Source organism: Capricornis sumatraensis, chromosome 2 (assembly GCF_032405125.1).
Source record: "Capricornis sumatraensis isolate serow.1 chromosome 2, serow.2, whole genome shotgun sequence".
Lineage (NCBI taxonomy): Eukaryota > Metazoa > Chordata > Mammalia > Artiodactyla > Bovidae > Capricornis > Capricornis sumatraensis.
This window is the reverse complement of record NC_091070.1, coordinates 219,704,563-219,731,109: the sequence shown is the minus strand read 5'-3', so window position 1 is coordinate 219,731,109 and position 26,547 is coordinate 219,704,563. Positions and strand designations below refer to the sequence as shown.

At 43.5% G+C, this 26,547-nt stretch overlaps 2 protein-coding genes across 2 annotated transcripts; both read right to left on the bottom strand.

Annotated features, from left to right (window-relative positions):
* Positions 1-9,387: 9,387 nt before the first annotated feature.
* Positions 9,388-10,338, bottom strand: LOC138073408 (olfactory receptor 9S13-like). Its single transcript, XM_068965095.1, has one exon. The coding sequence runs from the start codon at positions 10,336-10,338 to the stop codon at positions 9,388-9,390; it is 951 nt and encodes a 316-aa protein (XP_068821196.1).
* Positions 10,339-24,743: 14,405 nt separating this feature from the next.
* Positions 24,744-25,691, bottom strand: LOC138073457 (olfactory receptor 9S13-like). The gene has a single exon (XM_068965209.1). It carries the CDS (start codon positions 25,689-25,691, stop codon positions 24,744-24,746), a length of 948 nt encoding a protein of 315 aa, XP_068821310.1.
* Between the last annotated feature and the right edge of the window lie 856 nt (positions 25,692-26,547).

Below are 26,547 nucleotides of genomic sequence, written 5' to 3'. Positions count from 1 at the left end.
ATGAAAGTGAAAGAGGAGAGTGAAAAAGTTGGCTTAAAACTCAACATTCAAAAAACTAAGATCATGGCATCCAGTCCCATCACTTCATGGCAAATAATGGGAAACAATGGAAACAGTGAGAGACTTTATTTTGGGGGCTCCAAAATCACTGCAGATAGTGACTAAAGCCTTGAAATTAAAAGATGCTTGCACGTTGGAAGAAAAGTTATGACCAACCTAGAGAGCATATTAAAAAAGCAGAGACATCACTTTGCCAACAAAGGTCTATCTAGTCAAAGTAATTGTTTTTCCAGTAGTCATGTATGGATGTGAGAGTTGGGCCATAAAGAAGGCTGAGCCCTGAAGAATTGATGCTTTTGAACTGTGGTGTTGGAGAAGACTTATGAGTCCCTTGGACTGCAAGGGGATCAAACTAGTCAATTCTAAAGGAAATCATTCAACATAGTTTTGGAAGTTTTGGCCACAGGAATCAGAGCACAAAAAGAAATAAAAGGAATCCAAATTGGAAAAGAAGTAAAACTCTCACTGTTTGCAGATAACATGATCCTCTACATAGAAAACCCTAAAGACTCCACCAGAAAATTACTAGAGCTAATCAATGAATATAGTAAAGTTGCAGGATATAAAATCAACACACAGAAATCCCTTGCATTCCTATACACTAATAATGAGAAAATAGATAAATTAAGGAAACAATTCCATTCCCCATTGCAACGAAAAGAATAAAATAGGAATATATCTACCTAAAAGAAACTAAAGACCTATAGATAGAAAACTATAAAACACTGATGAAAGAAATCAAAGAGGACACTAATAGATGGAGAAATATACCATGTTCATGGATTGGAAGAATCAATATAGTGAAAATGAGTATACTACCCAAAGCAATCTATAGATTCAATGCAATCACTATCAAGCTACCAATGGTATTTTTCACAGAGTTAGAACAAATTTCACAATTTGTATGGAAATACAAAAAAACTCAAATAGCCAAAGCAATCTTGAGAAAGAAGAATGGAACTGGAGGAATCAACCTGCCTGACTTCAGGCTCTACCATAAAGCAACAGTCATCAAGACAGTATCGTACTGGCACAAAGACAGAAATATAGATCAATGGAACAAAATAGAAAGCCCAGAGATAAATCCGCACACATATGGACACCTTATCTTTGACAGAGGAGGCAAGAATATACAATAGATTAAAGACAATCTCTTTAACAAGTGGTGCTGGGAAAACTGGTCAACCACTTGTGAAAGAATGAAACTAGAACGCTTTCTAACATCATTCACAAAAATAAACTCAAAATAGATTAAAGATCTAAACGTAAGACCAGAAACTATAAAACTCCTAGAGGAGAACACAGGCAAAACACTCTCCGACATAAATCACAGCAGGATCCTCTATGGCCCATCTCCCAGAATACTGGAAATAAAAGCAAAAATACACAAATGGGACCTAATTAAAATTAAAAGCTTCTGCACAACAAAGGAAAATATAAGCAAAGTGAAAAGACAGCCTTTGGAATGGGAGAAAATAATAGCAAATGAAGCAACTGATAAACAACTAATCTCAAAAATATACAAGCAACACATGCAGGTCAATTCCAGATAAATAAACGACTCAATCAAAAAATGGGTCAAAGAACTAAATAGACATGTCTCCAAAGAAGACATACAGATGGCTAACAAACACATGAAAAGATGCTCAACATCACTCATTATCAGAGAAATGCAAATCAAAACCACAATGAGGTACCATTTCATGCCAGTCAGAATGGCTGCAATCCAAAAGTCTACAAGCAATAAATGCTGGAGAGGGTGTGGAGAAAAGGGAACCCTCTTACACTGTTGGTGGGAATGCAAAGTAGTACAGCCACTGTGGAGAACAGTGTGGAGATTCCTTAAAAAACTGGAAATAGAAATGCCTTATGACCCAGAAATCCCACTATGGGACATACACACCAAGGAAACCAGAATTGAAAGAGACACATGTACCCCAATGTTCATTGCAGCACTGTTTATAATAGCCAGGACATGGAAGCAACCTAGATGCCCATCAGCAGATGAATGGATAAGAGAGCTGTGGTACATATACACAATGAAGTATTACTTAGCCATTAAAAAGAATACATTTGAATCAGTTCTAATGAGGTGAATGAAACTGGAGCTGATTATACAGAGTGAAGTAAGCCAGAAAGAAAAACACCAATTCAGTATACTAATGCATATATATGGAATTTAGAAAGATGATAATGATAACCTTGTATGCGAGACAGCAAAAGAGACACTGATGTGGAGAACAGTCTTTTGGACTCTATGGGAGAGGGAGTGGGTGGGATGATTTGGGAGAATGGCATTGAAACTTGTATAACATCATATAAGAAACTATTTGCCAGTCCAGGTTCAATGCAGGATACAGGATGCTTAGGGCTGTTGCACTGGGATGAAGGGGTTTCAGGATGGGGAACACGTGTACACCCGTGGTGGATTCATGTTGATGTATGGCAAAACCAATACAATATTGTAAAGTAAAAAAATAAATAAATAAAATAAAGGAAATCAGTCCTGAATATGCATTGGAAGGACTGATGCTGAAGCTGAAGCTCCAATATTTTGGCCACCTGATGGGAAGAACTGTCTCATTTGAAAATGCCCTGATGCTGGGAAAGATTGAAGGCAGGAGGAGAAGAGGGTGACAGAAGATAAGATGGTTGGATGGCATCACTGACTCGATGGACATGAGTTTGAGCAAGCTCCAGGAACTGGAGCAGGTCCCTGATGGACAGGGAAACCTGGCGTGCTGCAGTCCATGGGGTCGCAGAAAGTCAGACACGACTGAGTGACTGAACTGAACTGCACAAGGTATTAACTATATTTCCCTGTGCCATACAGTAGGTCGTTGTTGATTATTTATTTTATATATAGTAGTGTGTATATTTTAATCCCAAACTCATTTATCTTTCTCCCTCACTCTCTTTTGGTAACCACAAATTTGTTTCCTATGTCTGTGAGTCTATTTCCATTTTGTAAATAAGTTTCTTAGTATCCTTCTTTTAGATTCTACATATAAGTGACATCATATACTATTTGTCTTTCTTCATCTGCCTGACTCCACTCAGTATGACCATTTCTAGGTCCATCCATGTTGCTGCAATGGCCTTATTTCATTCTTTTTTATAGTTAGTCACTCAGTTGTGTCCAACTCTTTGTGACCCTATGGACTGTAGCCTGCCAGTCTCCTCTGTCCATGGAACTCTTCAGACAAAAATACTGGAGTGGGTTGCCGTTCCCTTCTCCAGGGAGTCTTCAGACCCAGGGATCAAAACTGGGTCTCCTGCATTGCAGGCAAATTCTTCACCAGCTGAGTAATACTCCACTGTGTATAGGTACCATGTCTTCCTTATCCATTCGTCTGTCAGTGGATGCTTCCTGGCTACTGTGAATAGTGCTGCTATGAACATTCTGGTGCATGCATCTTTTCAAATTATATTTCTCTCTGGATATATGCCCAGAAGTGGGATTGCAGAGTCATAAGTTATAATGAGGTAAATTTTACTATAATTTTTATTGATCATTAAGTTTTTCATTGTAATAGCTTTTCTTAGTATCCCACAATGATTTATTTCATAAGCTCTCTTTTGGCTTTTTTTTTTCTCTCTCCATGAATTGTCTTTCTTTGCAGAGTAAACACCTAAAAGGAGATGGAGGTGGGTGAATGTCATATCAAGACTGTAACTGCTTCCCTCTCTGGCCAACTATTGCTGGTTTGTGTTGCTAGATCTGATTTTCAAATGAAATGAAGTTCAGATTTCATATGTGCTCTCCCATTATTTTTGTTTTTGGGAACCAACATGAAACGGAATTAAAAAAAGAAAATCTGCAACTCACCTATACCAAAGAGAAAAATACCATGTTCATACAGGTCATCTTGCTAAGCACGTTTAGAGCTACAAAAACACAAAATTAGAATGTCAGCTGTCACAGGAGCTGAAACTGTTTATAAAGCAAGCGGACTTTACACAACAAAAAAAGGAAATTTCTGGCACAGGAGAAAGTCTTAAGGGCTTCCTTATAAGTATAGAGAAAAAAGGAAAAAAATGTATTAAAGAGAAGTTAATAAGTATAAAGGACAGATATGTAAAATTCAATATAAAATTACAGAGCAAAATGAACAATCTAAATTATGGAGACTAATCAAAAAAATAAATAAAATTAACTAACTTTGATAGAGAAAAACCAACAATGGAAGAGAAAATATTTTCAAAAACAGAATAGAAGAGACTCAGAGCATTGAAGAAGGAATGCCATTGGCAACGTGTTTTTTGGGAGGGAGGGTGTTGCAGAACAATGAACTCCAAGACACATCCTGACTAAGCATCGTGATGTGGACAAGGAGGGGGAGGAGGATGGGACATTTTAAATACACAAGAAGATGAGCACATGGTGTAATGAGCCCTGATTACTCATTGCCCAGCTTTAATAGCCATCAACTCATGGCCAGGCTTGTCCAGCCCCTACCCTACCCAATAGCCCCATTGCGGGCGGCTGCGACCCGGCGTGCTAAGTGCAGGTGGCTGTGACCCAGTGTGCTAAGCACGACCAAGAGGAGTTACCCCATGTCCGAGGTCAGGTGCAGCAGCTGAGAGTGCCAGGCTGCAATGGTGCAGGAACGGCCAAGAGGAGCTACCCTGCATCCGAGGCCAGGGGTGGCATCCAAGGTCAGTGGTGGCTGGGAGGAGACACCTCGTGAAAGAGGTCAGGGGAAGTGGCTGAGAGGAGTTACCCCGTGTCTGAGGCCAGGGGCGGCTGGGAGAAGCCACCTCATGAACGAGGCCAGGGGAGGTGGCCCTGAGGAGCCACCCTGCGTCCAAGGCCAGGGGCAGTGGCCAGGAGGAGCAACCTGAGGAGCGGTGGTAGCGCGGGCACAGGAGGGCCTAGAGGAGCCATCCCACATTGACGGTCAGGAATGGCAGTGGTAAGGAGATACCCCTCGTCCAAGGTAAGGAGCAGTGGCTGTGTTTTGCGGGAGCAGCCATGAAGAGATACCCTACGATCAAGGTAAGAGAAACCCAAGTAAGATAGTAGGTGTAGCAAAAGGGCATCAGGGGGCAGACACACTGAAACCATACTCACAGAAAACTAGTCAATCTAATCACACTAGGACTACAGCCTCGTCTAACTCAATGAAACCAAGCCGTGCCCACAGGGCAACCCAAGATGGGAGGGTCATGGTGGAGAGGTCTGACAGAGCGTGGTCCACTGGAGAAGGGAATGGCAAACCACTTCAGTATTCTTGCCTTGAGAACCCCATGAACAGTATGAAAAGGCAAAATGATAGGATATTGAAAGAGGAACTCCTCAGGTCAGTAGGTGCCCAATATGCTACTGGAGGTCAGTGGAGAAATAACTCCAGAGAAATGAAGGGATGGAGCCAAAGCAAAAACAATATCCAGCTGTGGATGTGACTGGTGATGGAAGCAAGATCCGATGCTGTAAAGAGCAATATTGCATAGGAACCTGGAATGTCAGGTCCATGAATCAAGGCAAATTGGAAGTGGTCAAACAAGAGATGGCAAGAGTGAACGTTGACATTCTAGGAATCAGAGAACTAAAATGGACTGGAAAGGGTGAATTTAACTCAGATGACCATTATATCTACTACTGCAGGCAGGAATCCCTCAGAAGAAATGGAGTAGCCATCATGGTCAACGAAAGAGTCCGAAAGGCAGTACTTGGATGCAATCTCAAAAATGACAGAATCATCTCTGTTCGTCTCCAAAGCAAACTATTCAATATCACAGTTATCCAAGTAACACTGAAGAAGCTGAAGTTGAACGATTTTATGAAGACCTACAAGACCTTTTAGAACTAACACCCAAAGAAGATGTTCTTTTCATTCTAGGGGACTGGAATGAAAAAGTAGGAAGTCAAGAAACACTTGGAGTAACAGGCAAATTTGGCCTTGGAATGTGGAATGAAGCAGGGCAAAGACTAATAGAGTTTTGCCAAGAAAATGCACTGGTCATAGCAAACACCCTCTTCCAACAACACAAGAGAAGACTCTACGCATGGACATCACCAGATGGTCAACACCGAAATCAGACTGATTATATTCTTTGCAGCCAAAGATGGAGAAGCTCTATACAGGGAGCAAAATCAAGACCAGGAGCTGACTGTGGCTCAGATCATGAACTCCTTATTGCCAAATTCAGACTTAAATTGAAGAAAGTAGGGAAAACCGCTAGACCATTCAGGTATGACCTAAATGAAATCCCTTATGATTATACAGTGGAAGTGAGAAATAGATTTAAGGGCCTAGATCTGATAGATAGAGTGCCTGATGAACTATGGAATGAGGTTCGTGACACTGTATGGGAGAGAGGGATCAAGACTATCCCCATGGAAAAGAAATGCAAAAAAGCAAAATGGCTGTCTGGGGAGGCCTTACAAATAGCTGTGAAAAGAAGAGAGGCAAAAAGCAAAGGAGAAAAGGAAAGATATAGGTATCTGAATGCAGAGTTCCAGAAAATAGCAAGAAGAGATAAAAAAGACTTCTTCAGTGATCAATGCAAACAAATGGAGGAAAACAACAGAATGGAAAGACTAGAGATCTCTTTAAGAAAATTAGAGATACCAAGGAAATATTTCATGCAAAGATGGGCTCAATAAAGGCAGAAATGGTATGAACCTAACAGAAGCAGAAGATATTAAGAAGAAGTGGCAAGAATGCACAGAAGAACTGTACAAAAAAGAACTTCACGACCCAGATAATCATGATGGTGTGATCACTCATCTAGAGCCAGACATCCTGGAATGTGAAGTTAAGTGGGCCTTAGAAAGCATCACTACGAACAAAGCTAATGGAGGTGATGGAATTCCAGTGGAGCTGTTTCAAATCCTGAAAGATGATGCTGTGAAAGTGCTGCACTCAATAGGCCAGCAAATTTGGAAAACTCAGCAGTGGCCACAGGACTGGAAAAGGTCAGTTTTCATTCCAATCCCAAAGAAAGGCAATGCCGAAGAATGTTCAAACTACCACACAATTGCACTCATCTCACATGCGAGTAAAGTAATGCTCAAAATTCTCCAAGCCAGGCTTCAGCAATACGTGAACTGTGAACTTCCTGATGTTCAAGCTGGTTTTAGAAAAGGCAGAGGAACCAGACATCAAATTGCCAACATCCGCTGGATCATGGGAAAAGCAAGAGAGTTCCAGAAAAACATCCATTTCTGCTTTATTGACTATGCCGAAGCCTTTGACTATGTGGATCACAATAAACTGTGGAAAATTCTGAAAGAGATGGGAATACCAGAGCACCTGATCTGCCTCTTGAGAAATCTGTATGCAGGTCAGGAAGCAACAGTGAGAACTGGACATGGAACAACAGACTGGTTCCAAATAGGAAAAGGAGTACGTCAAGGCTGTATATTGTCACCCTGCTTATTTAACTTATATGCAGAGTACATTATGAGAAACGCTGGACTGGAAGAAACACATGCTGGAATCAAGATTGCCGGGAGAAATGTCAATAACCTCAGATATGCAGATGACACCACCCTTATGGCAGAAAGTGAAGAGGAGCTAAAAAGCCTCTTAATGAAAGTGAAAGAGGAGAGCAAAAATGTTGGCTTAAAGCTCAACATTCAGAAAACGAAGATCATGGCATTTTGCCCCATCACTTCATGGGAAATAGATGGGGAAACAGTGGAAACAGTGTCAGACTTCATTTTGGGGGGCTCCAAAATCACTGCAGATGGTGATTGCAGCCATGAAATTAAAAGACACTTACTCCTTAGAAGAAAAGTTATGACCAACCTAGAGAGCATATTCAAAAGCAGAGACATTACTTTACCGACTAAGGTCCGTCTAGTCAAAGCTATGGTTTTTCCTGTGGTCATGTATGGATGTGAGAGCTGGACTGTGAAGAAAGCTGAGTGCCAAAGAATTGATGCTTTTGAACTGTGGTGTTGGAGAAGACTCCTGAGAGTCCCTTGGACTGCAAGGAGATCCAGCCAGTCCATTCTGAAGGAGATCAGCCCTGGGATTTCTTTGGAAGGACTGATGCTAAAGCTGAAACTCCAGTACTTTGGCCACCTCCTGTGAAGAGTTGACTCATTGGAAAAGACTCTGATGCTGGGAGGGATTGGGGGCAGGAGGAGAAGGGGACGACAGTGGATGAGATAGCCTGTTGTCATCACGGACTCGATAGACATGAGTCTTAGTGAACTCTAGGAGTTGGTGATGGACAGGGAGGCCTGGCGTGCTGCGATTCATGAGGTGGCAAAGAGTCGGACACAACTGAGCGACTGAACTGAACTGAAGTATTAAACAAACAGGGTTTCAATTATAAGTATTTCAGCATGCATCTCTAAAAGAAAAGGATATCCACAATGTATAAATTCTTTAATATCATCAAATATCACCTGTTGCTTGAATGTCTATCTCATAAATGTAATAAATGCTTTTAAATGGCATTTATTTTAATTGGTGTCAAAAAAGATGCTCTGTGCGATTGGCTCAATGTCTCTAAGTCCTACCTAAGAGGGTGGGCTTCCTCTCTCTGTCCCTCCTGTGTCTGTCTCTGTCTCAGTTCATCCTCCGTCCTCCTCCCTAACTTCTCCAGCCCTTCCCCCCTTTCCTCCTCCCCACTCTCCTTCTCATCCCCCTCCTCCCCTTCTCCTCCTCTCCCTCCCCCCTTGCCCTCTTCATCCTCCTCCTCCTCCTCTTTCTTCTTCTGTGACTTCATCTAGGCTCACTGTGGCACAGACTGCCTTTCCGGTTCCCATTTCTACAATTTTGCTCCCATCAGTAAACCATTCAGCCTCAAGAGATTCATGTATCAGCCATGAATGGAAAGGTCTTGTTATGTAGAGTTGAGGTAGAGAGTGTAGCCTCTTTCTATGACTCCTACCTATCCTGCCTCTATGACTCTGTTATGTTGTGCTAGTCAGCAGTCTTGCTCAACTCTGTGTGATCCCATGAATCGTCAGCACTGTCCACGGAATTCTCCAGGCAAGAATACTGGAGTGGGTTGCCATTCCCTTCTCCAGGGGATCTTCCTGAGCCAGAGGTCCTGCCCAGGTCTCCTGAATTACAGGCAGACTCTTCACCATCTGAGCCACCAGGAAAGTCATCACTCTACTGACTATATTACCCTACAGGGCCTTCATCATCATGAGCCGTTTATTATCTGATGGCAAAGATTTTCCCACACACCCTTGAAATGGGCAAACCATGATTTGTTTCCAGGAAAGGTTGGATAAAATGCTGGATGAAAGAATGAATTAGACGAATAAAGAATGAATTCCTCAAACTAAACCCAGTGCCTCCCCTCAAGTCCTCTTGTCCTCTCCTCAGCACACTGGGTCTCTCTGGTCACCCTCTGTCACGTGGCTGTGTGTCTCTGCCCCAGTCTCCGCAGGGCATCCTTCACGTCCTTGTTTCTCAGACTGTAGATGAGGGGGTTGAGCATCGGGATGACCAGGGTGTAGAAGACGGAGACCACCTTGCCCTGCTCCATGGACTCCACAGCTCCCGGCTGGGCATACATGACAAAAAGTGTCCCATAAAAGAGGGACACGGCTGTCATGTGGGAGCCACAGGTGGAGAAGAGCTTGTGCCTCCCTCCTCCTGAGCGCATCCTCAGGATGGTCACTGTGATGTAGCCATAGGAGGTGAGGACCACAAGGGTGGTGCCCATGATGATGAGGCCAGAGATGGCAAACATGACCAGCTCATTGGTCGTAGTGTCGGCACAGGCAAGCTTGAGCAGAGGTGGCACATCACAGTGGAAGTGGTCGATGTGGTTGGAGCTGCAGAACGGGAGGCTGAATGTTAAGGGGGTCTGCACAATGGAGTTGAAGAAGCCCCCACAGTAGGTGCCCAGCACCAGGTGGGCACAGACCAAGGGGCGCATGGAGATGGGGTAGCGCAGGGGGCTGCAGATGGCCACAAAGCGGTCATAGGCCATCACGGCCAAGAGGAATCCCTCTGTGGTGACCAGCAGGGAGAAGAAGAAGAACTGGGTGGCACAGCCTGCGAAGGTGATGAGCTTGGAGGAGGACAGGAAGGTGGCCAGGGCCTTGGGGGCGATGACAGACGAGTAACACAGGTCCACAAAGGAGAGGTTCTTGAGGAAGAAGTACATCGGGGAGTGCAGACGGGCATCCAGCGTGATGACCACCATCATGGTGAGGTTCCCCAGGACGGCCACCACATACAGGGCCAGGAACAGAGCAAAGAGCAGGGCCTGGGTCTGTGGGCCACCCCCAAATCCATCCAGCACAAACTCCTGCAGAGGCATCACTGAGAGGTTTCCATTTTGGGGGGTTGACATGGTCCTGAGGTGGGGGACACGAGGCAGAGAGCAGAGAGCTGGTGGGAGGCAGGAAGAGGGAGCAGGTCAAGGCCACAAGGTCATGCTCTCTTGGAAAACAGGAGCCCTTCAGTGCCTCACTGCCCACTGGCCAAGGGACCACCAGCTGCCCAGCTCTGCTGCCAGATGAGCTCACTGACCTGGAAAGGAACATTTACTCCAGTTCACTAATTTATAATTATGCAAGTTCATTCACTCTGTCAGAGACTCTGAGCTGCTGTCATTGTGTGGTGGGGGCATGTCAGGGGCTTTGCAGAGTTCAGGACCTTCAGTGTGAGGAGGATTGCAGCCCCTGTGCTACCTCTAATACATGCTTTCCATCCCCAAGGGGATGCTTCTGAGTTGTGTCATTACCTGTCCTTCTTCAACATCTAATCGTGCACTTTCTTTCCTTGTTAACCCAATTCACAAATTTTGGGAATGTTTACTGAGTGCTTCCTGCCCACGTGGAAGGCCAAGCTGGAAGGAGAGCAGGAACTAGGAATGATCGGGTGAATTTCTGTCGTTTTGTCTTGCAGACCCTAAGCCCCATCTCAGCATCACTGTCTGGAAGCTGGACTACACTATCGTTCTCTCCCCAGAGCACTGTGCATCCTTGAGGATCTCAGGAGACCTCTAGTGTTGGACAAATTTGGGAAGGAAATCACCCAGCTCCACAGTCTGAGAGGCAGCAGGACAGGGGCTGTGACTCGTTCAGGAGATGGGCATGTCTTCTCCTGTCCTGACTTCCATGCCCCTGGGTCCTCTGCACACCCTGTGTAGTGAATGCTTGGAGCCGGGGGAGCCTCCAGCACAGTCACATCTCCTCAAGTGTCTCGGTCCTCCTGCTGGGTGCTGCTTCCTGTCCCTGTCACAGCCCAGACCTCCCTGGTCTGCCCTGAGCAGGGCTGACCACCACACTCTCATGGCACACGGGGACGAGCTCTGTAATGGCCAGAGGAATTATCAGGGGAGATGCAGCCTGAAGGGGGAGGAGTGGTGAAGGACGGAGGGCCCAGAGCTGCAGCGTCTCCCACAGTGTAGATGAGGATCAATAAGAAGGTGCATTTCAGAGCAAAGCCCATGTGGTCTAGAGGTCAGATCTATAGCGTCGTGAGCTGGCTTACTTTGGAAGGAGAAGGGGTGCACAAGCAGAGGCTTGGTGGTCAGTGGTTCCTCTAGAGAAGCAGTGGCCTCCACGTTCCTTCAGGAACTTCTCTTGAAGTTTTCTTAGAAGGTGCCCTGAAAGATTCTATACTTTCCAGCAAAGGAGTGGTTGATGACCATGGAGGTTGTCCAGCTTTCCTCTCCTGGGCTATTTGACTCCCACCCTCACAAGACAGCAGAGCAGGACAGTCTGACCTGGATGTCCAGGGAGATCCCTCTCAAATTCAGGGCTGGAGCTGGTGCTCAGGGTGGAGTTGAGGGTCTGCCCTACACACGTTGGTTGCACACCCTGGTACCCAGCCAGTTCCTGTCCCTCTGTGCTCACAGCTGAGGTGGCCATGACCTAGCTGTTGACTTCTGCTTGGCCAGCTCCTCGTGAAGATAATCCTGGCAAATGTGACCAGAGTGACCATCTTCCACCATTCTCAGGTTGACTGGCCTTGCTCCTATATCCTTGGGGTTCCTAGCTTCATGTTTGTGAATGCTTTCCAGGACAATTCGTCTGCATCAGGGGCCTTGGGTCATCACAGCAGTGACCCTAGGATGCCTGGGGGAGCCCCAGAGGAGTGACTGGCTTTTTTTTTCTAGGAAGCCAAGCTGCCGGGAGCCAGCACAAGGAATCCCGCCAGTGGCAAAGGTCAAAGGAAGAGACCCGACAGGCAAAGGTGAGTCAGATCTCTAGGGAACCTCCCTGGACCTACTCGAGCATCTACCCCAAAAGCAGAATCTGTCTGCCTTACTATATTATGCCTTTCACCAACTCCTCTGACATTAAGAGGGGGCTGTCCCCCCACCACCTTTTTCTGGAAAAGTTAATTTAGAGCTTTTAGATAATAAGTCTCCTGGGCATAATAAGAGTGTTTCAATCCAAAAACCCCTCTGATGGCTTTCTAGCCTGCCTGACAGATTTATCCGGACTCTTACAGCTACCCATGTGATTGTTTACAGCCTCCCGACCACAAGAGGCACAGGAAGCTTAAAAAATTCTAGGAATGTAGGGCCTTCTGAGGAGTCAAAATCATTAGAATAGAACTGATTAAGGGTTTCATTGTTGAGCCAATACTTGCTGCCAAGTTTTCATATCTTTTATTTGTTGATATAGTTGGTATGTAGAAAAAACAGGTAGTAGCCCTGGCATTAGCAACATTAGATCTTTGAGTTAAGTACTTTCTTTGTTATAACCCACTGCACCTTTGTTCTACAGGAATGTAAGTTTATTTAGTACTTGAGGGTGATGTAGATGAAAGGAAAAACACTTCAAGGGAAAATGAGTTTTCTGGTTGATAGACATTTATCTAGGAAAAGAGCCATAAAAATGTTAACAGGCCTTTTGGCCAGAAGATAATGTAAATCACCTGAGACCTTTTGTATATGGGAAGGTATGCAAAAAGAAAGCCTGGTCTCAATAAGGGTCAGGACTGCTGCCCCTGCATAACTCTGCGTATCCCATTATTTCTTTATGCACAGCTTGGGGTATATAAGCTGCCTTTGAAAATAAAGTTGTGGGTCTTGCTCCGATGCTTGGCTCCCCCATGTCGTTCTTTTCTTATTCTCCCTTTTCAGGCTGAATTCCCATCTGGAGCATAGAGGCTCGCCGTGTCCACTTATTTGCCTGGGCTTCTAAGACCCATGCGAGAGGGAGCCCAAGGTGGGGCACCCTCCGCTATTCAAGTGGGCACCTGCGGCCTACGTAAATGGTGCAAGTTCCTTGTCTAGGGGCTTTATTGGCTTTCTATGTAAACCAAGGAATACAGCCTCTTTTCTCCTCTATTTTCTCCACTACATTATTCTTTCTTAATCTCTCTTTATATCTCTAAATAAATAAATCTCTCCTCGCCGACTCCGTCCTTGCTTCAAATTACCCTGGATCCACTGGGGCTGGACCCCGGCACCAAGCTTCCACCTTTGTTATAAAAAACAAACTCACATGTTCCTTTGGCTTGTTGAGATGATCCAGTGAGGCTATTTTAGTGGCTTTAGTAAACCTGTGTGAACTGAGCCTGAGAAATTCTTGCCTAATAAAGCAAAAAATTCAGTTGTTATCTGCAAGCCTCAATTTGTATTAGCTATGGCTGAATCCTTCCTTGTGAGCTGATCTCACATGTGGTCTGAGGGCCTATAGCATCCAGCAGAGCCTGGAGCTTGTCAGAAAAGCAGAGCCTCAGGCACTGAATGAAACCCCACATTTATAAGAGACCCACTGATTATTTCTACTCTCTTTAAATTCAGACCGGCTGCCCTCAATGACCCTGTGCAGTGCAGCAGGGGTGGAGGGGGGCAGTGTTGATTAGGCTCCAGGTCCCCAGGACTCACCTGTCAGTGATGCTGACCACGCCCTGCTGAGTGATGGCCACACTGCTCCTGTGATGTCAGGAGGGGCATGGCTCACCCAGGACCCTGTGCTCCCGGGGAGGATGGGACTCCTGACCCTGGTCTGTGTTGATGATAATGACGTGGTGCTCAGGACACTGCCCTGTTCAGCTCTGGCTTCCTGTGCAGGGAAGTGAGAGTGGGGAGGGGTTAGCAGAGGACTCCTGTGTTCCCAGTGAGGGTCTGTCCCGTGTCCATGTTCTTGCTGTAGAAAGCTCCTGGGGCTTAGAACAAGTAAGAGATAGGAGGATTCAGTTCACTTGCTCCTTTAGAGCTGATCCTCTGGGTAGTATGTCCTTCAACCTGCACTTCAGGGTCTCTTTGCTGGGGAAGATATATCTATCTGAGCTAGCTGGGAATAGAGGCCTCAAGTGGCCAATTAGCTGAGACTTGGGCTCTGAGTGCACGGGGACTCTCAACTCCCTGGGGCCCCGGAAGCTGCCCTCCAGTGGCCAATCTTGCTCTGATTCCCCTCAATTCAAGACAGAGGAGGCAAGAAGCCTGAAACCCTTCAGGAAGCACTGGGGGTCAACAGGAGAGAAGGAAGAGAACTTAGAGGGACCCAGTGGCCCTCCTTGGAGAGCTGTCCTCCGGGCAGCAGGTGTGACATCTTGGTCTGTGGCCCATCCCCCTCCCCTGTCCCACCCCCACTGGTTGTTTTGAGGAAAACTGATGAGTAAGAAAACTGGACCTGTGTTCCAAGCACAGCCCTTTCTATGCATCTATTATCATTAGATGCACAGAAATATTGTCCTGTCTTCAGTGTGGCCTGAAACTCAATGAAGACTTAGATATTTGTGCTAAATCAGCTTAAATATATATGCTAAATCATTGTAATCCCGGTTAGAAATCCAAAGTGAAAATGAAACAGTTAGTAGTTCAGTTGCATCTGATTCTTTGCGATCCCATGGACTGTAGCCCATCAGGCTCCTTTGTCCATGGGATTGCCCAGGCAAGAATACTGGAGTGGGTTGCCATTCCCTTCTCCAGGGGATCTTCCCAACCCAGGGATCAAACTGGAGTTTCCTGCATTGCAGGCAGATTCTTCACTGTCTGAAGGTGATATGTGATTATTAGAAAAATACAGAAAATATAATTTAAATTAATATATACATCCAAATAATTGGGAGATTGGGGTTGACACATATACACTATTGATACTATGTATAAAATAGACATTTAGTGAGAATCTACTATATAGCTCAGGGGACTGGACTCAATACACTGTGGTGGCCTGAATGGGAAGGAAATCCAAAGAGGGGAATATATGTGTATATGTAGCTAGTTCACTTTGCTGTTCAGTAGACATTAATGAAACACTGTAAAACAGCTGCACTCCAATGAAATTAATTTAAAAATGAAATACATACATCCAACTAATAGTGTATATTTTATCATACATCTCCCAGTAATTGATAAAACAGGGGGAAAATTAGAGTAATATGTTAGATTTAAAATATTAACTAATTGAACCTCCTCAGTACACATAGTCAAAAACAGTGACTGCAGAATTTAAATTCCCTTGAGACACACAGAATAAGGTGAAAAGTGTCTCCAAAAAAAAAAAATAATAATAATAATGTCTACCCAGAAAACCAGAGTATGATCTTATTTCCAAATGAATTGGCTAGCGTGAGGTCATGCTGGATTAGGTAGGCCCTAAGTCCAATGACTGGGGTCTTTATAGGAAGAGGAAATGATATGGAGACACAAAGACACAAGGGCAAAGGGCATGTAAGACTGGACAGAGGTTGGAGGGATGCAGCAAAGGGGAAGGAATGCCCCAGAATGCCAGGAGCCTCCAGGAAGAAGCAAAGAAGAATGTCTGTCGAGAGTTTTCAAGGGCAGTGGTCTCTGCTGACAACTTGATTTTGAACGTCTATCATTATGACCTACGGAGAAGGCAATGGCACCCCACTCCAGTACTCTTGCCTGGAAAGTCCCATGGATGGAGGAATCTGGTGGGCTACAGTCCATGGGGTCGCTAAGAATTGAACATCACTGAGTGACTTCACTTTCACTTTTCACTTTCATGCATTGAAGAAGGAAATGGCAACCCACTCCAGTGTTCTTGCCTGGAGAATCCCAGGGACAGGGGAGCCTGGTGGGCTGCCGTCTATGGGGTCGCACAGAGTCGGACACGACTGAAGTGACTTAGCAACAACAGCAGCAGCATTATGATCTAAGAGAGAGTCAAATTCCTTTTGCTATAAGTCACCAAATTTGTGTTAATTAGCTATGGTGGCCCTGGTGACTGAAGCAGGAGGGTGGTGAGGGAGTTTGCTTTCACCTGGCAAAGTCAGCAATACACTTCACTGTTTTATCTTGTTCTCCAGCTCTGCAGGGATCTTCAGCATCTTTCCCAGTTCTTCCATATTCTAGCTCAGTTATTTCAATTGTTTTAAACGCAATTAACGTACAGCAATTTACTTGTGGAATCTGCTTATAGAGACACTTTAGCTTGTTTCTTTCTTTATACTCCTTGCTCAATACTGAATATTATGCAATGGACATCTTCCCCTCTTAAGTGGATACTAGATGTGTATTCCTGAGTAGAAAGGCACATTTTTTCAAGCTCATTAATTTTCATCTTAATCTTACTTTATTAAGGTTCCTTTCCTTCCATCTTCGTTTTTGCCATTCAATTACTCTACTCAACTCTAAAACTTTCCATTTTAAGAAGTCCTGGTTCCATGGGAGAGAAGTGATCTATAAGCTGCTCCAGTGACCACAATGTTGGATAACTGTGGACACAGAGGATTGATCAATTCAGTCAGTTCAGTCACTCAGTTGTGCCCGACTCTTTGCGACCCCGTGGACTGCAGCACACCAGGCCTCCCTGTCCATCAACAACTCCCAGAGTCTACTGAAACTCATGTCCACTGAGTCGGTGATGCCACCAGGCCATCTCATCCTCTGTCGTCCCCTTCTCCTGCCTTCAATCTTTCCCAGCATCAGGGTCTTTTCAAATAAGTCAGTGCTTTGCATCAGATGGCCAAAGTACTGAAGTTTCAGCTTCAGCGTCAGTCCTTCCAATGAATATTCAGGACTCATTTCCTTTAGTATGGACTGGTTGGATCTCCTTGCAGTCCAAGGTACTCTCAAGAGTCTTCTCCAACACCACAGTTCAAAAGCATCAATTATTTGGTGTTCAGCTTTCTTTAGGGTCCAACTCTCATATCCATACATGATTCCTGGGAAAACCATAGCTTTGACTAGATGGACCTTTGCTGGAAAAGTAATGTCTCTGCTTTTTAATAAGCTGTCTAGGTTGGTCAAAACTTTTCTTCCAAGGAGCAAGCGTCTTTTAATTTCATGGCTGCAGTCACTATCTGCAGTGATTTTGGAGCCCCAAAAAAACAAAGTTTCTCACTGTTTCCCCATCTATCTGCCATGAATTGATGGGACCAGATGCCATGATCTCAGTTTTCTGAATGCTGAGCTTTAAGGCAACTTTTTTCCACTCTCCTCTTTCACTTCCATCAAGAGGCTTTTTAGTTCTTCACTTTCTGCCATAAGGGTGGTGTCATCTGCATATCTGAGGTTATTGATATTTCTCCTGGCAATCTTGATTCCAGCTTGTGCTTCATCCAGCACAGCATTTCTCATGATGTACTCTGCAGATAAGTAAACAGGGTGACAATATACAGCCTTGACATACTCCTTTCCTGATTTGGAACCAGTCTGTTGTTCCATGTCCAATTCTAACTGCTTCTTCTCGACCTGCATACAGATTTCTCAGGAGGCAGGTCAGGTGGTCTGCTATTCCCATTTCTTGAAGAATTTTCCACAGATTATTGTGATCCACACAAAGGCTTTGGCATAGCAACAAAGCAGAAATAGATGTTTTTCTGGAACTCTTGCTTTTTCTATGATCCAGCAGATGTTGGCAATTTGATCTCTTGCTCCTCTGCCTTTTCTAAATCCAGCTTGAACATCTGGAAGTCAATGGTTCACGTACTGTGGAGAAGGGAATGGCAAACCACTTCAGTATTCTTGCTCTGAGAACCCCATGAACAGAGGATTGATAATCCATGACAATCCCTCTCTTCTGTTGCAGTTTTTTCACCAAGTCTCTGTGGGTCTGGACTGCCTACATCATAACTTCCATGAGAACAGGAGGGTGAATTGTCCTTGCTGTAAATCATTCTGCCCCTTCAGCACTCTTCATGAGCAACTGCATCACATACTATTTATCCACTTATCTGCCTAAGTATTTCTTGAAATGATTTTACCAATGAAACATAACGAGCAGTAGGATTCTTTGTTTCCCCATTTACCCTTACTTTCATAAGTTGCTAAATCTCTACCCTTTTGTTTTTATCTGTGTTTCCTGCTGCCAATGAATTCTCCTAAATTTTCAAATTATTTTCAGGCATTGGCATTTTCTCATTTTTATACTAGTAGTTTATACAGTAGTTTCTGTTGGAATAACACTTAGAGGAAGTGACTTTTTTCAGGACATTTTCCTTCTGCTTCTTTTCCTTAATTCCTTTGGATATCCTTTGACATGGTGCATTCTATGTTTAATCAATTTGTTCATTGTGTAGGAACTCTATCAAGGGCGGATAGCATCAATTTATAAAATCATGAAAATCTTTAACTTTGGAGGACAACAATTTTGAGTAGGCACAAGTCATAGTGGCATTTAGGCAAATTTCATTTTCTTCAGCTGGATGATGGTGAATTCCAGGAGTAAACATGACTTCATGATTTTTTCTCTAAATGTGTTCAATATAAAAATAAATCATTTTTTCTATCCTAGATGAGAAAGGTGAATGCTGTGACTGGAGTTCTGGCACCATCTCCAGTGCAAATGTCCTCCACGCCCTGGGAATGATGGAGCAGGAGCCCAAGAGAGTTTCTGCCCCAAACGGAACCAAGATTCTGCCTCAGACCCCTGCCCCCTCTCCTGTGTGAGAGGCACTCAGCCAAAATCATTCCTACTGCCATCAAATTCACTTTAGGGAATACTCTGGCCACGTATTTAAATTATAATTCTTGTTATTTCAAACAGGGCCATGGATATTTGGTTTGGGTGAAGTATGAAAGAAAGATTAAATATTTGGTTTCTTTTTGGAATCATCACCCATTAGGGCACAATTAAAATTTATCCATCAATCATATCTTTTGTACCAGTCATTGCTTGAGGTGTTTTATTCGTGTACATTATCTCAGGTGAGCCTGGCCATGTGAATATATTTTTAATTGCAGTACGTATGTGAGTCTGTGTGTGTCATAGTTGATGTTCAATCCTATGTTAGTTTCTGGTGTACAGCATAGTGATTTGACATTTACATATATTATGAAATGATCACTTGAACAAGTCTAGTAACCATCTGTCCCCAGACAAAGTGTTTACAACACTTTTGACCACATCCCTTATGCTGCATATGCCAGCGCAGTGATTTATTTTTTGCATATTCCCTTCACCTATTTATCCCCTTTAGCACCCTCCCTTCTGGCAACCACTCATTTATTCTCTGTATCTGTGAGTCTATTTCTGTTCTGTTGGCTTATTTGCTTTTAGATTCAAAATGTAAGTGGAGTCACACGGTATTTTCTTTTCCTGTCTGACTTGTTTCACTTAGGATAATACCCTCGAATTCCACCTACAAAGATGGACTTCCTCCTCTGCTCTCTGATTCCTCTGGGCTTCAGTTCATGTTCAGTTCAGCATGCTTGTTTCTTTCTTTATCAGGAGCACTTCAAAAACATTGAATTGATTCGTTAGCATTCTCTGATGGTGACTAAGTTTTTTTTTGTATTATTATGAATTCATATTGAATATATTTGATGTATTTGAATGTATTGTAATGACTATTCTTAATAACATCAAACTGTCCCACTTTTAGCCAGTGGGAAGCTCTTCAATTTGGTCCAAATCCAGACCTGACCTACCCTCCTTTGATCACGTTTTTGTTCCTGAACTGGTACACTGTTCTGACTTGGGCATTCCTCTAAGAATCCAGGTACCTATCGGTGGGGTATGAGTCCTTTGAAGCCACACTCTCATAGCTGATTGACCTGTTTAACTTGCCTCACCAGCTGTTTCCTCTTAGCTTCCTTATGGATCTTCCACTTGCTGACTTCTGATTGTGACAGTGCCCAGGACTCAGGGGTCTGAATTTTCCTCCTTGCTGTCACTGGCTGAATGACATCATATAGCTTCATAGCCTTATCATCTCATTTTACAGTTCCACAATCTTTCCAAGCTCAGAATCTTTTCCGATGAGTTGACTCTTCACACGAGGTGGTCAGCTGGAGCTTCAGCTTCAGCACCAGTCCTTCCAGTGAATGTTCAGGGTTGATTTCCTTTAGGATTGACTAGTTTGATTGTTATCCAAAGATTCTCAAGAGTCCTCTCCAGCACCACAGTTCAAAAGCATCAATTCTTCGGCGCTCAGTCTTCTTTATGGTCCGACTCTCATATCTGTACATGACCACTGGAAAAACCATAGCTTTGACTATATGGAACTCTGTTGGCAAAGTTAAGTCTCCGCTTTTTAATATGTTTTCTATGTTTGTCATAGCTTTTCCTCCAAGGAGCAAGTGTCTTTTAATTTTGTGGCTGCAGTCACTGTCCTCAGTGATTTTGGAGTACAAGAAAATAAAATCTGCCGCCGTTCCACCTTTCCCCTAACTATTGAAGTGATGGGACCAGATACCATGATCTTAGTTTTTAAATGTTGATTTTTAAGCCAGCTTTTTCACTCTCCCCTTTCACCCTCATCAAGAGGCTCTTTAATTTCTCTTCACTTTCTGCCATTAGGGTGATATCGTCTGTATATCTGAAGTTGTTGATATTTCTCCTGGTAATCTTGATTCCAGCTTGTGATTCATCCAGCCCAGCATTTCACATGATGTACTCTACATATAAGTTAAATAAACAGGGTGGCAATATACAGCTGTGACATACTCCTTTCCCAATTCGGAACCAGTCCGTTGACCCATGCCGGGTTCTAACTGTTGCTTCTTGACCTACATACAGGTTTCTCAGGAGACAGGAAAGGTGGTCTGGTATTCCCATCTCTTTAAGAACATTCCATAGCTTGCTGTGGCCTCTTTGATATTTCTCAAGTATGCTGGCCACGCTTCCTCTGTGGTCAAAATAGCACCTGGTTTTTTGTTGTTTGTTTGCTTGTTTTCCTGGGATACTTGCTTGGCTAGTCCTTGACCTTCCCTGTGAGGACTACCTTAACGCCTGTGCCTGAAAACTGTGTTCAAAACTGCAGTGATGATGGGAGGTGATCAAATCCTAGAAAAGCACAAGAGGTTGACAGCGCCTAGCACTGATTCTCTTAACTGATTTCTTGTATCTTGTAATATAAAATACCATGCCCTTGCCGCCTAAGCTGCTGTTAGGTATTTTGCCTGTAGCCAAATGTCTTCTGTTCACTTAGACCACATTTCTGTGTGTGCCCAGATTCATTGCTAGGTTCCCTAGACTTGGGTCACTCTTTTAAAGATGATTTAGTTTCAATTTCTGGATGTAAATAATTTTTAATTTCTTTCTTACACACAAATATATAATTTCTTTAAATGAATAAACATTTTTATACACACCAGACTTTTTAAATTTATTTTTATTAATTTATTTATTTTACTTTACAATACTGTATTGGTTTTGCCATACATCAACATGAATCCACCACGGGTGTACACCTGTTCCCAATCCTGAACCCCACTCTCACCTCCCTCCCCATACCATCCCTCTGGGTCATCCCAGTGCACCAGCCTCAAGCATTCTGTATCCTGCATCGAACTTAGACTGGCAATTCATTTCTTACATGATATTATACATGTTTCAAAGCCATTCTCCCAAATCATCCCACCCGCTCCCTCTCCCATAGAGTCCAAAAGACTGTTCTATACATCTGTGTCTCTTTTGCTGTCTCGCATACAGGGTTATCGTTACCATCTCTCTAAATTCCATATATATGTGTTAGTATACTGTATTGGTGTTTTTCTTTCTGACTTACTTCACTCTGTATAATCGGCTCCAGTTTCATCCACCTCATTAGAACTGATTCAAATGTATTCTTTTTAATGGCTGAGTAATACTGCATTGTGTATATGTACCACAACTCTCTTATCCATTCGTCTGCTGATGGACATCTAGGTTGCTTCCATGTCCTGGTTATTATAAACAATACTGCGATGAACATTGGGGTACACATGTCTCTTTCAATTCTGGTTTCCTCGGTGTGTATGCCCAGCAGTGGGATTTCTGGGTCATAAGGCATTTCTATTTCCAGTTTTTTAAGGAATCTCCACACTGTTCTCCATAGCAGCTGTACTAGTTTGTATTCCCACCAACAGTGTAAGAGGGTTCCCTTTTCTCCGCACCCTCTCCAGCATTTATTGCTTGTAGACTTTTGGATCACAGCCATTCTGACTGGCATGAAATGGTACCTCATTGTGGTTTTGATTTGCATTTCTCTGATAATGAGTGATGTTGAGCATCTTTTCATGTGTTTGTTAGCCGTCTGTATGTCTTCTTTGGAGAAATGTCTATTTAGTTCTTTGGCCCATTTTTTGATTGGGTAGTTTATTTTTCTGGAATTGAGCTGCAGGAGTTGCTTGTATATTTTTGAGATTAGTTGTTTGTCAGTTGCTTCATTTGCTATTATTTTCTCCCATTCTGAAGGCTGTCTTTTCACCTTGCTTATATTTTCCTTTGTTGTGCAGAAGCTTTTAATTTTAATTAGATCCCATTTGTTTATTTTTGCTTTTATTTCCAGTATTCTGGGAGGTGGATCATAGAGGATTCTGCTGTGATTTATGTCGGAGAGTGTTTTGCCTATGTTCTCCTCTAGGAGTTTTATAGTTTCTGGTCTTATGTTTAGGTCTTTAATCCATTTTGAGTTTATTTTTGTGAATGATGTTAGAAAGTGTTCTAGTTTCATTCTTTTACAAGTGGTTGACCAGTTTTCCCAGCACCACTTGTTAAAGAGATTGTCTTTAATCCATTGTATATTCTTGCCTCCTTTGTCGAAGATAAGGTGTCCATAGGTGTGTGGATTTATCTCTGGGCTTTCTATTTTGTTCCATTGATCTATATTTCTGTCTTTGTGCCAGTACCATACTGTCTTAATGACTGTTGCTTTGTAGCAGAGCCTGAAGTCAGGCAGGTTGATACACACACTGGATTTTTAAGCCGTTTGCATGGTTGTTGGTAGAGCTTTTCTGTAGTCATTTTTCCCTTTCCTTTAAAAAATTGGATCAGTTTCCTTCCTGACATCAGCTCATATGTGACCTTGGGTGCGTGCATGCTCAATAGCTAAGTCATGTCTGACTCTTTGCAACCTCATGGACTGTAGCCTGCTAGGCTCCTCTGTCCATGGGATCGCTTGGCAAGAATGCTGGAATGGGCTGTCATTTCCTCCTCCAGGGGATCTTCCCAATCCAGAGATCAAACCTGCACCTCCAGCATCTCCAGCATTGCAGGTAGGTTTTTTCTTTGTTTGTTTCACTGCTGAGCCACTTAGAAAGCCCATATATGACCTTGTGTGAAAAGTGTGAAAGTGTTAGTCACTCAGTTGTGTCTGACTCTTTGCAACCCTGTGGGCTGTAGCCCTCCAGGCTCCTCTGTCCATGAAGTTCTCCAGGAAAGAATACTGGAGTGGGCACCATCCCTTCTCCAGGGGATCTTCCCAAACCAGGGATAGAACCCAGGTCTCCCACATTGCAGGCAGATTTTTTACCACCCAGGCCATCAGGAAAGCCATGTATGACATGTGTGTGTGTGTGTGTGTGTGTGTGTGTGTGTGTGTGTTACTCGCTCAGTTGTGTACAATTCTTTGTGACCCCATGCACTGTAGCCCACCTGGCTCCTATGTCCATGGAATTCTCCAGGCAAGAATACAGGAGTGGATTGCCATTCCTTTCTCCAGTATATGACCTTAGATAATCTATATTAACAATCCAGCTTACATGATTCCATATAATGTCTGTACACGGTTACACAATCATTTTGAAAAAAATTATATTTATAAACTATGCTATACAAATGTAAGTTAACCAAGAATATGATTGTAATTTCATCAGTCTGTTTAACTTTTTACTTCTTATCAGGATGGAGTGGCAGTTTTTAAGAGCTTTACACATGGAACAAGGAATCAGAGGTCCCCTTTGGCCTTTTTTAAAATTCAGGTATCTTTTTAATTCAGATATCTTATTATGGAGTGTTAAGAGTTCTTAATATACTCTAGGTATGTCTTTTATCAAATACATGCTTTGCAAATATTTTTTTCATGTCTGTTTCTTTTACTGTTTCAATGTGTCTCTGTAAACTAGATATTTTTAACTTCTATAAAGTTCTAATTATCAAATGTTTCTCTCTGTAGCTTACACATCTTGTGTTCTATCAAAGAAATGCTTGCCTAACCCAAAGTTTTAAAGATGGTCTCCTGTTTTTTCTTCCACAGGTTTTAAATTTTTACACTTTATACTTAGGAATCTTATCTATTTTGAGTTAATCATTATTAGGGTTGATGTTTGTCTTTTTGCATATGGATATTCAATTGTTTCATAACAACTTGTTGAAAACACTATTTCTCCATTGAATTAGCCTGCCAGTTACGTCAAAAATAAATTGACCTTATATGCATAAATTTAGTCTGTATTCTTGACTCTGTTTCAGTATGCCCAAATTACACTGTTGTGATTTCTCTGATTTTTATAGTAAATCCTGAAATCAAGTAGTTTAAGTCCTTCAAAAGTTTTATTCTATTAAAATTAATTTTGCCTACTTTTTTAAGTACACAAAAATTCAAGAGAACAGAATTTTAGGATATTAGTTCCTTGAACAAGGATCAAACCCATGCCTCTTTTCTGGCCATCCTCCATCACGTGGCTGTGTGCTTCTGGCCCAGTCTCCACAGGGCATCCTTCACGTCCTTGTTTCTCAGGCTGTAGATGAGGGGGTTGAGCATCAGGATGACCAGGGTGTAGAAGACGGAGACCACCTTGCCCTGCTCCATGGACGCCACAGCTCCCGGCTGGGCATACATGACAAAGACAGTCCCAATAAGGACAGTCACTGCAGTCATGTGGGAGCCACAGGTGGAGAAGATTTTGTGGCGTCCAGCTGCTGAGCGTATCCTCAGGATGGTCACTGTGATGTAGCCATAGGAGATGAAGACCACAATTGTCACACCCACAATGATGACCCCACAGATGCCAAACAAGAGTAGCTCATTGAGGGCTGTGTCGCCACAGGCAACCCGGAGCAGGGGGGGCACATCACAGAAGAAGTGGTCGATGTGGTTGGAGCTGCAGAACGGGAGGCTGAATGTGAGGCTGGTCTGTAGGATGGAGTTGAGGCAGCCCCCACAGTAGGAGCCCAACACCAGGCGGGCACAGACTGAGGGGCGCATGGAGATGGGGTAGCACAGGGAGCTGCAGATGGCCACGAAGCGGTCATAGGCCATCACAGCCAGGAGGACCCCCTGGGTGGTGCCCATCAGGGAGAAGAACAGCTGGGTGGCACAGCCTGCGAAGGTGATGAGCTTGGAGGAGGACAGGAAGGTGGCCAGGGCCTTGGGGGCGATGACAGACGAGTAACACAGGTCCACAAAGGAGAGGTTCTTGAGGAAGAAGTACATCGGGGAGTGCAGACATGCATCCAGTGTGATGACCACCATCATGGTGAGGTTCCCCAGGACGGCCACCACGTACAGGGCCAGGAACAGAGCAAACAGCAGGGCCTGGGTCTGCAGACCACCCTCAAATCCCTCCAGCAAGAACTCTTGAAAAGTCATCACTGAGAAGTTTCTATTTCCATGGGGTGACATGACCTCAGTCCTCAGATCAGGAGAATTATACCTCCAGTGATGGTGAACTAGGTAGATCAGACTAAACTTCCTGCTGAAGACTGTTAGAAAAGATCAACAATAAAATGAGATCTGATCGAACGTTTAGGGGAGTTAGTTAACGACTTAGTGAAGAATTGCTAACAAAGTTCAAGATAAACACAGAGGACCAGGGCTTCCAATGCTGAGAGCTCTTTGCCCTGGAGACATAAACCAGTTTTGAAAAGGAAGTCCGAGAGGCCCAGTGCCCGGGCAGTGACTTTGCTGTGTCGCTTGTTTTGTGGAGCTACTGGTGACAATAGAAAACAACCTTGCAAAACGGGTATCTGATACTCAGAACCACCGAGGATGCATCCACAGAATAAGTTACCAAAACAGGAGACAGAGACACAGGCTGAATCTGAATTGGAAGAGATGATGGCCAAGTGTTTTATCAAACCGATGGAGAATACTCATCTGCAGATTCACGAGCCCTATTAAATTAAAGCAGAGTTAATGCAAAGAACAGCACATTCACGTGCATCAGAGTAAAAATATTTAAAACTGAAACAGAGGGAAAAGTCTTAAATGCAGCCTGAGGAAAAAGACTGTCCCTTCAAAGAAGCTACTGCAGGAGTAAGACTGTCAGTTGGCTTTCCATCCCTTTGTAGCCAATTGACTTTCAACAGGATGCCAAGACCAATTAATAGGAAAAGAATAAAATCTTCAACAAACAGTGATGGAACAACTGGAAATCCACATGCAAAAAAAAAAAAAAGGAATTTAAAGCTCTACCTCACAGTATGCACAAAAAATGAACTCAAAACAGGAAAAGACCTAAAAGTAAGCCCTGAAACCA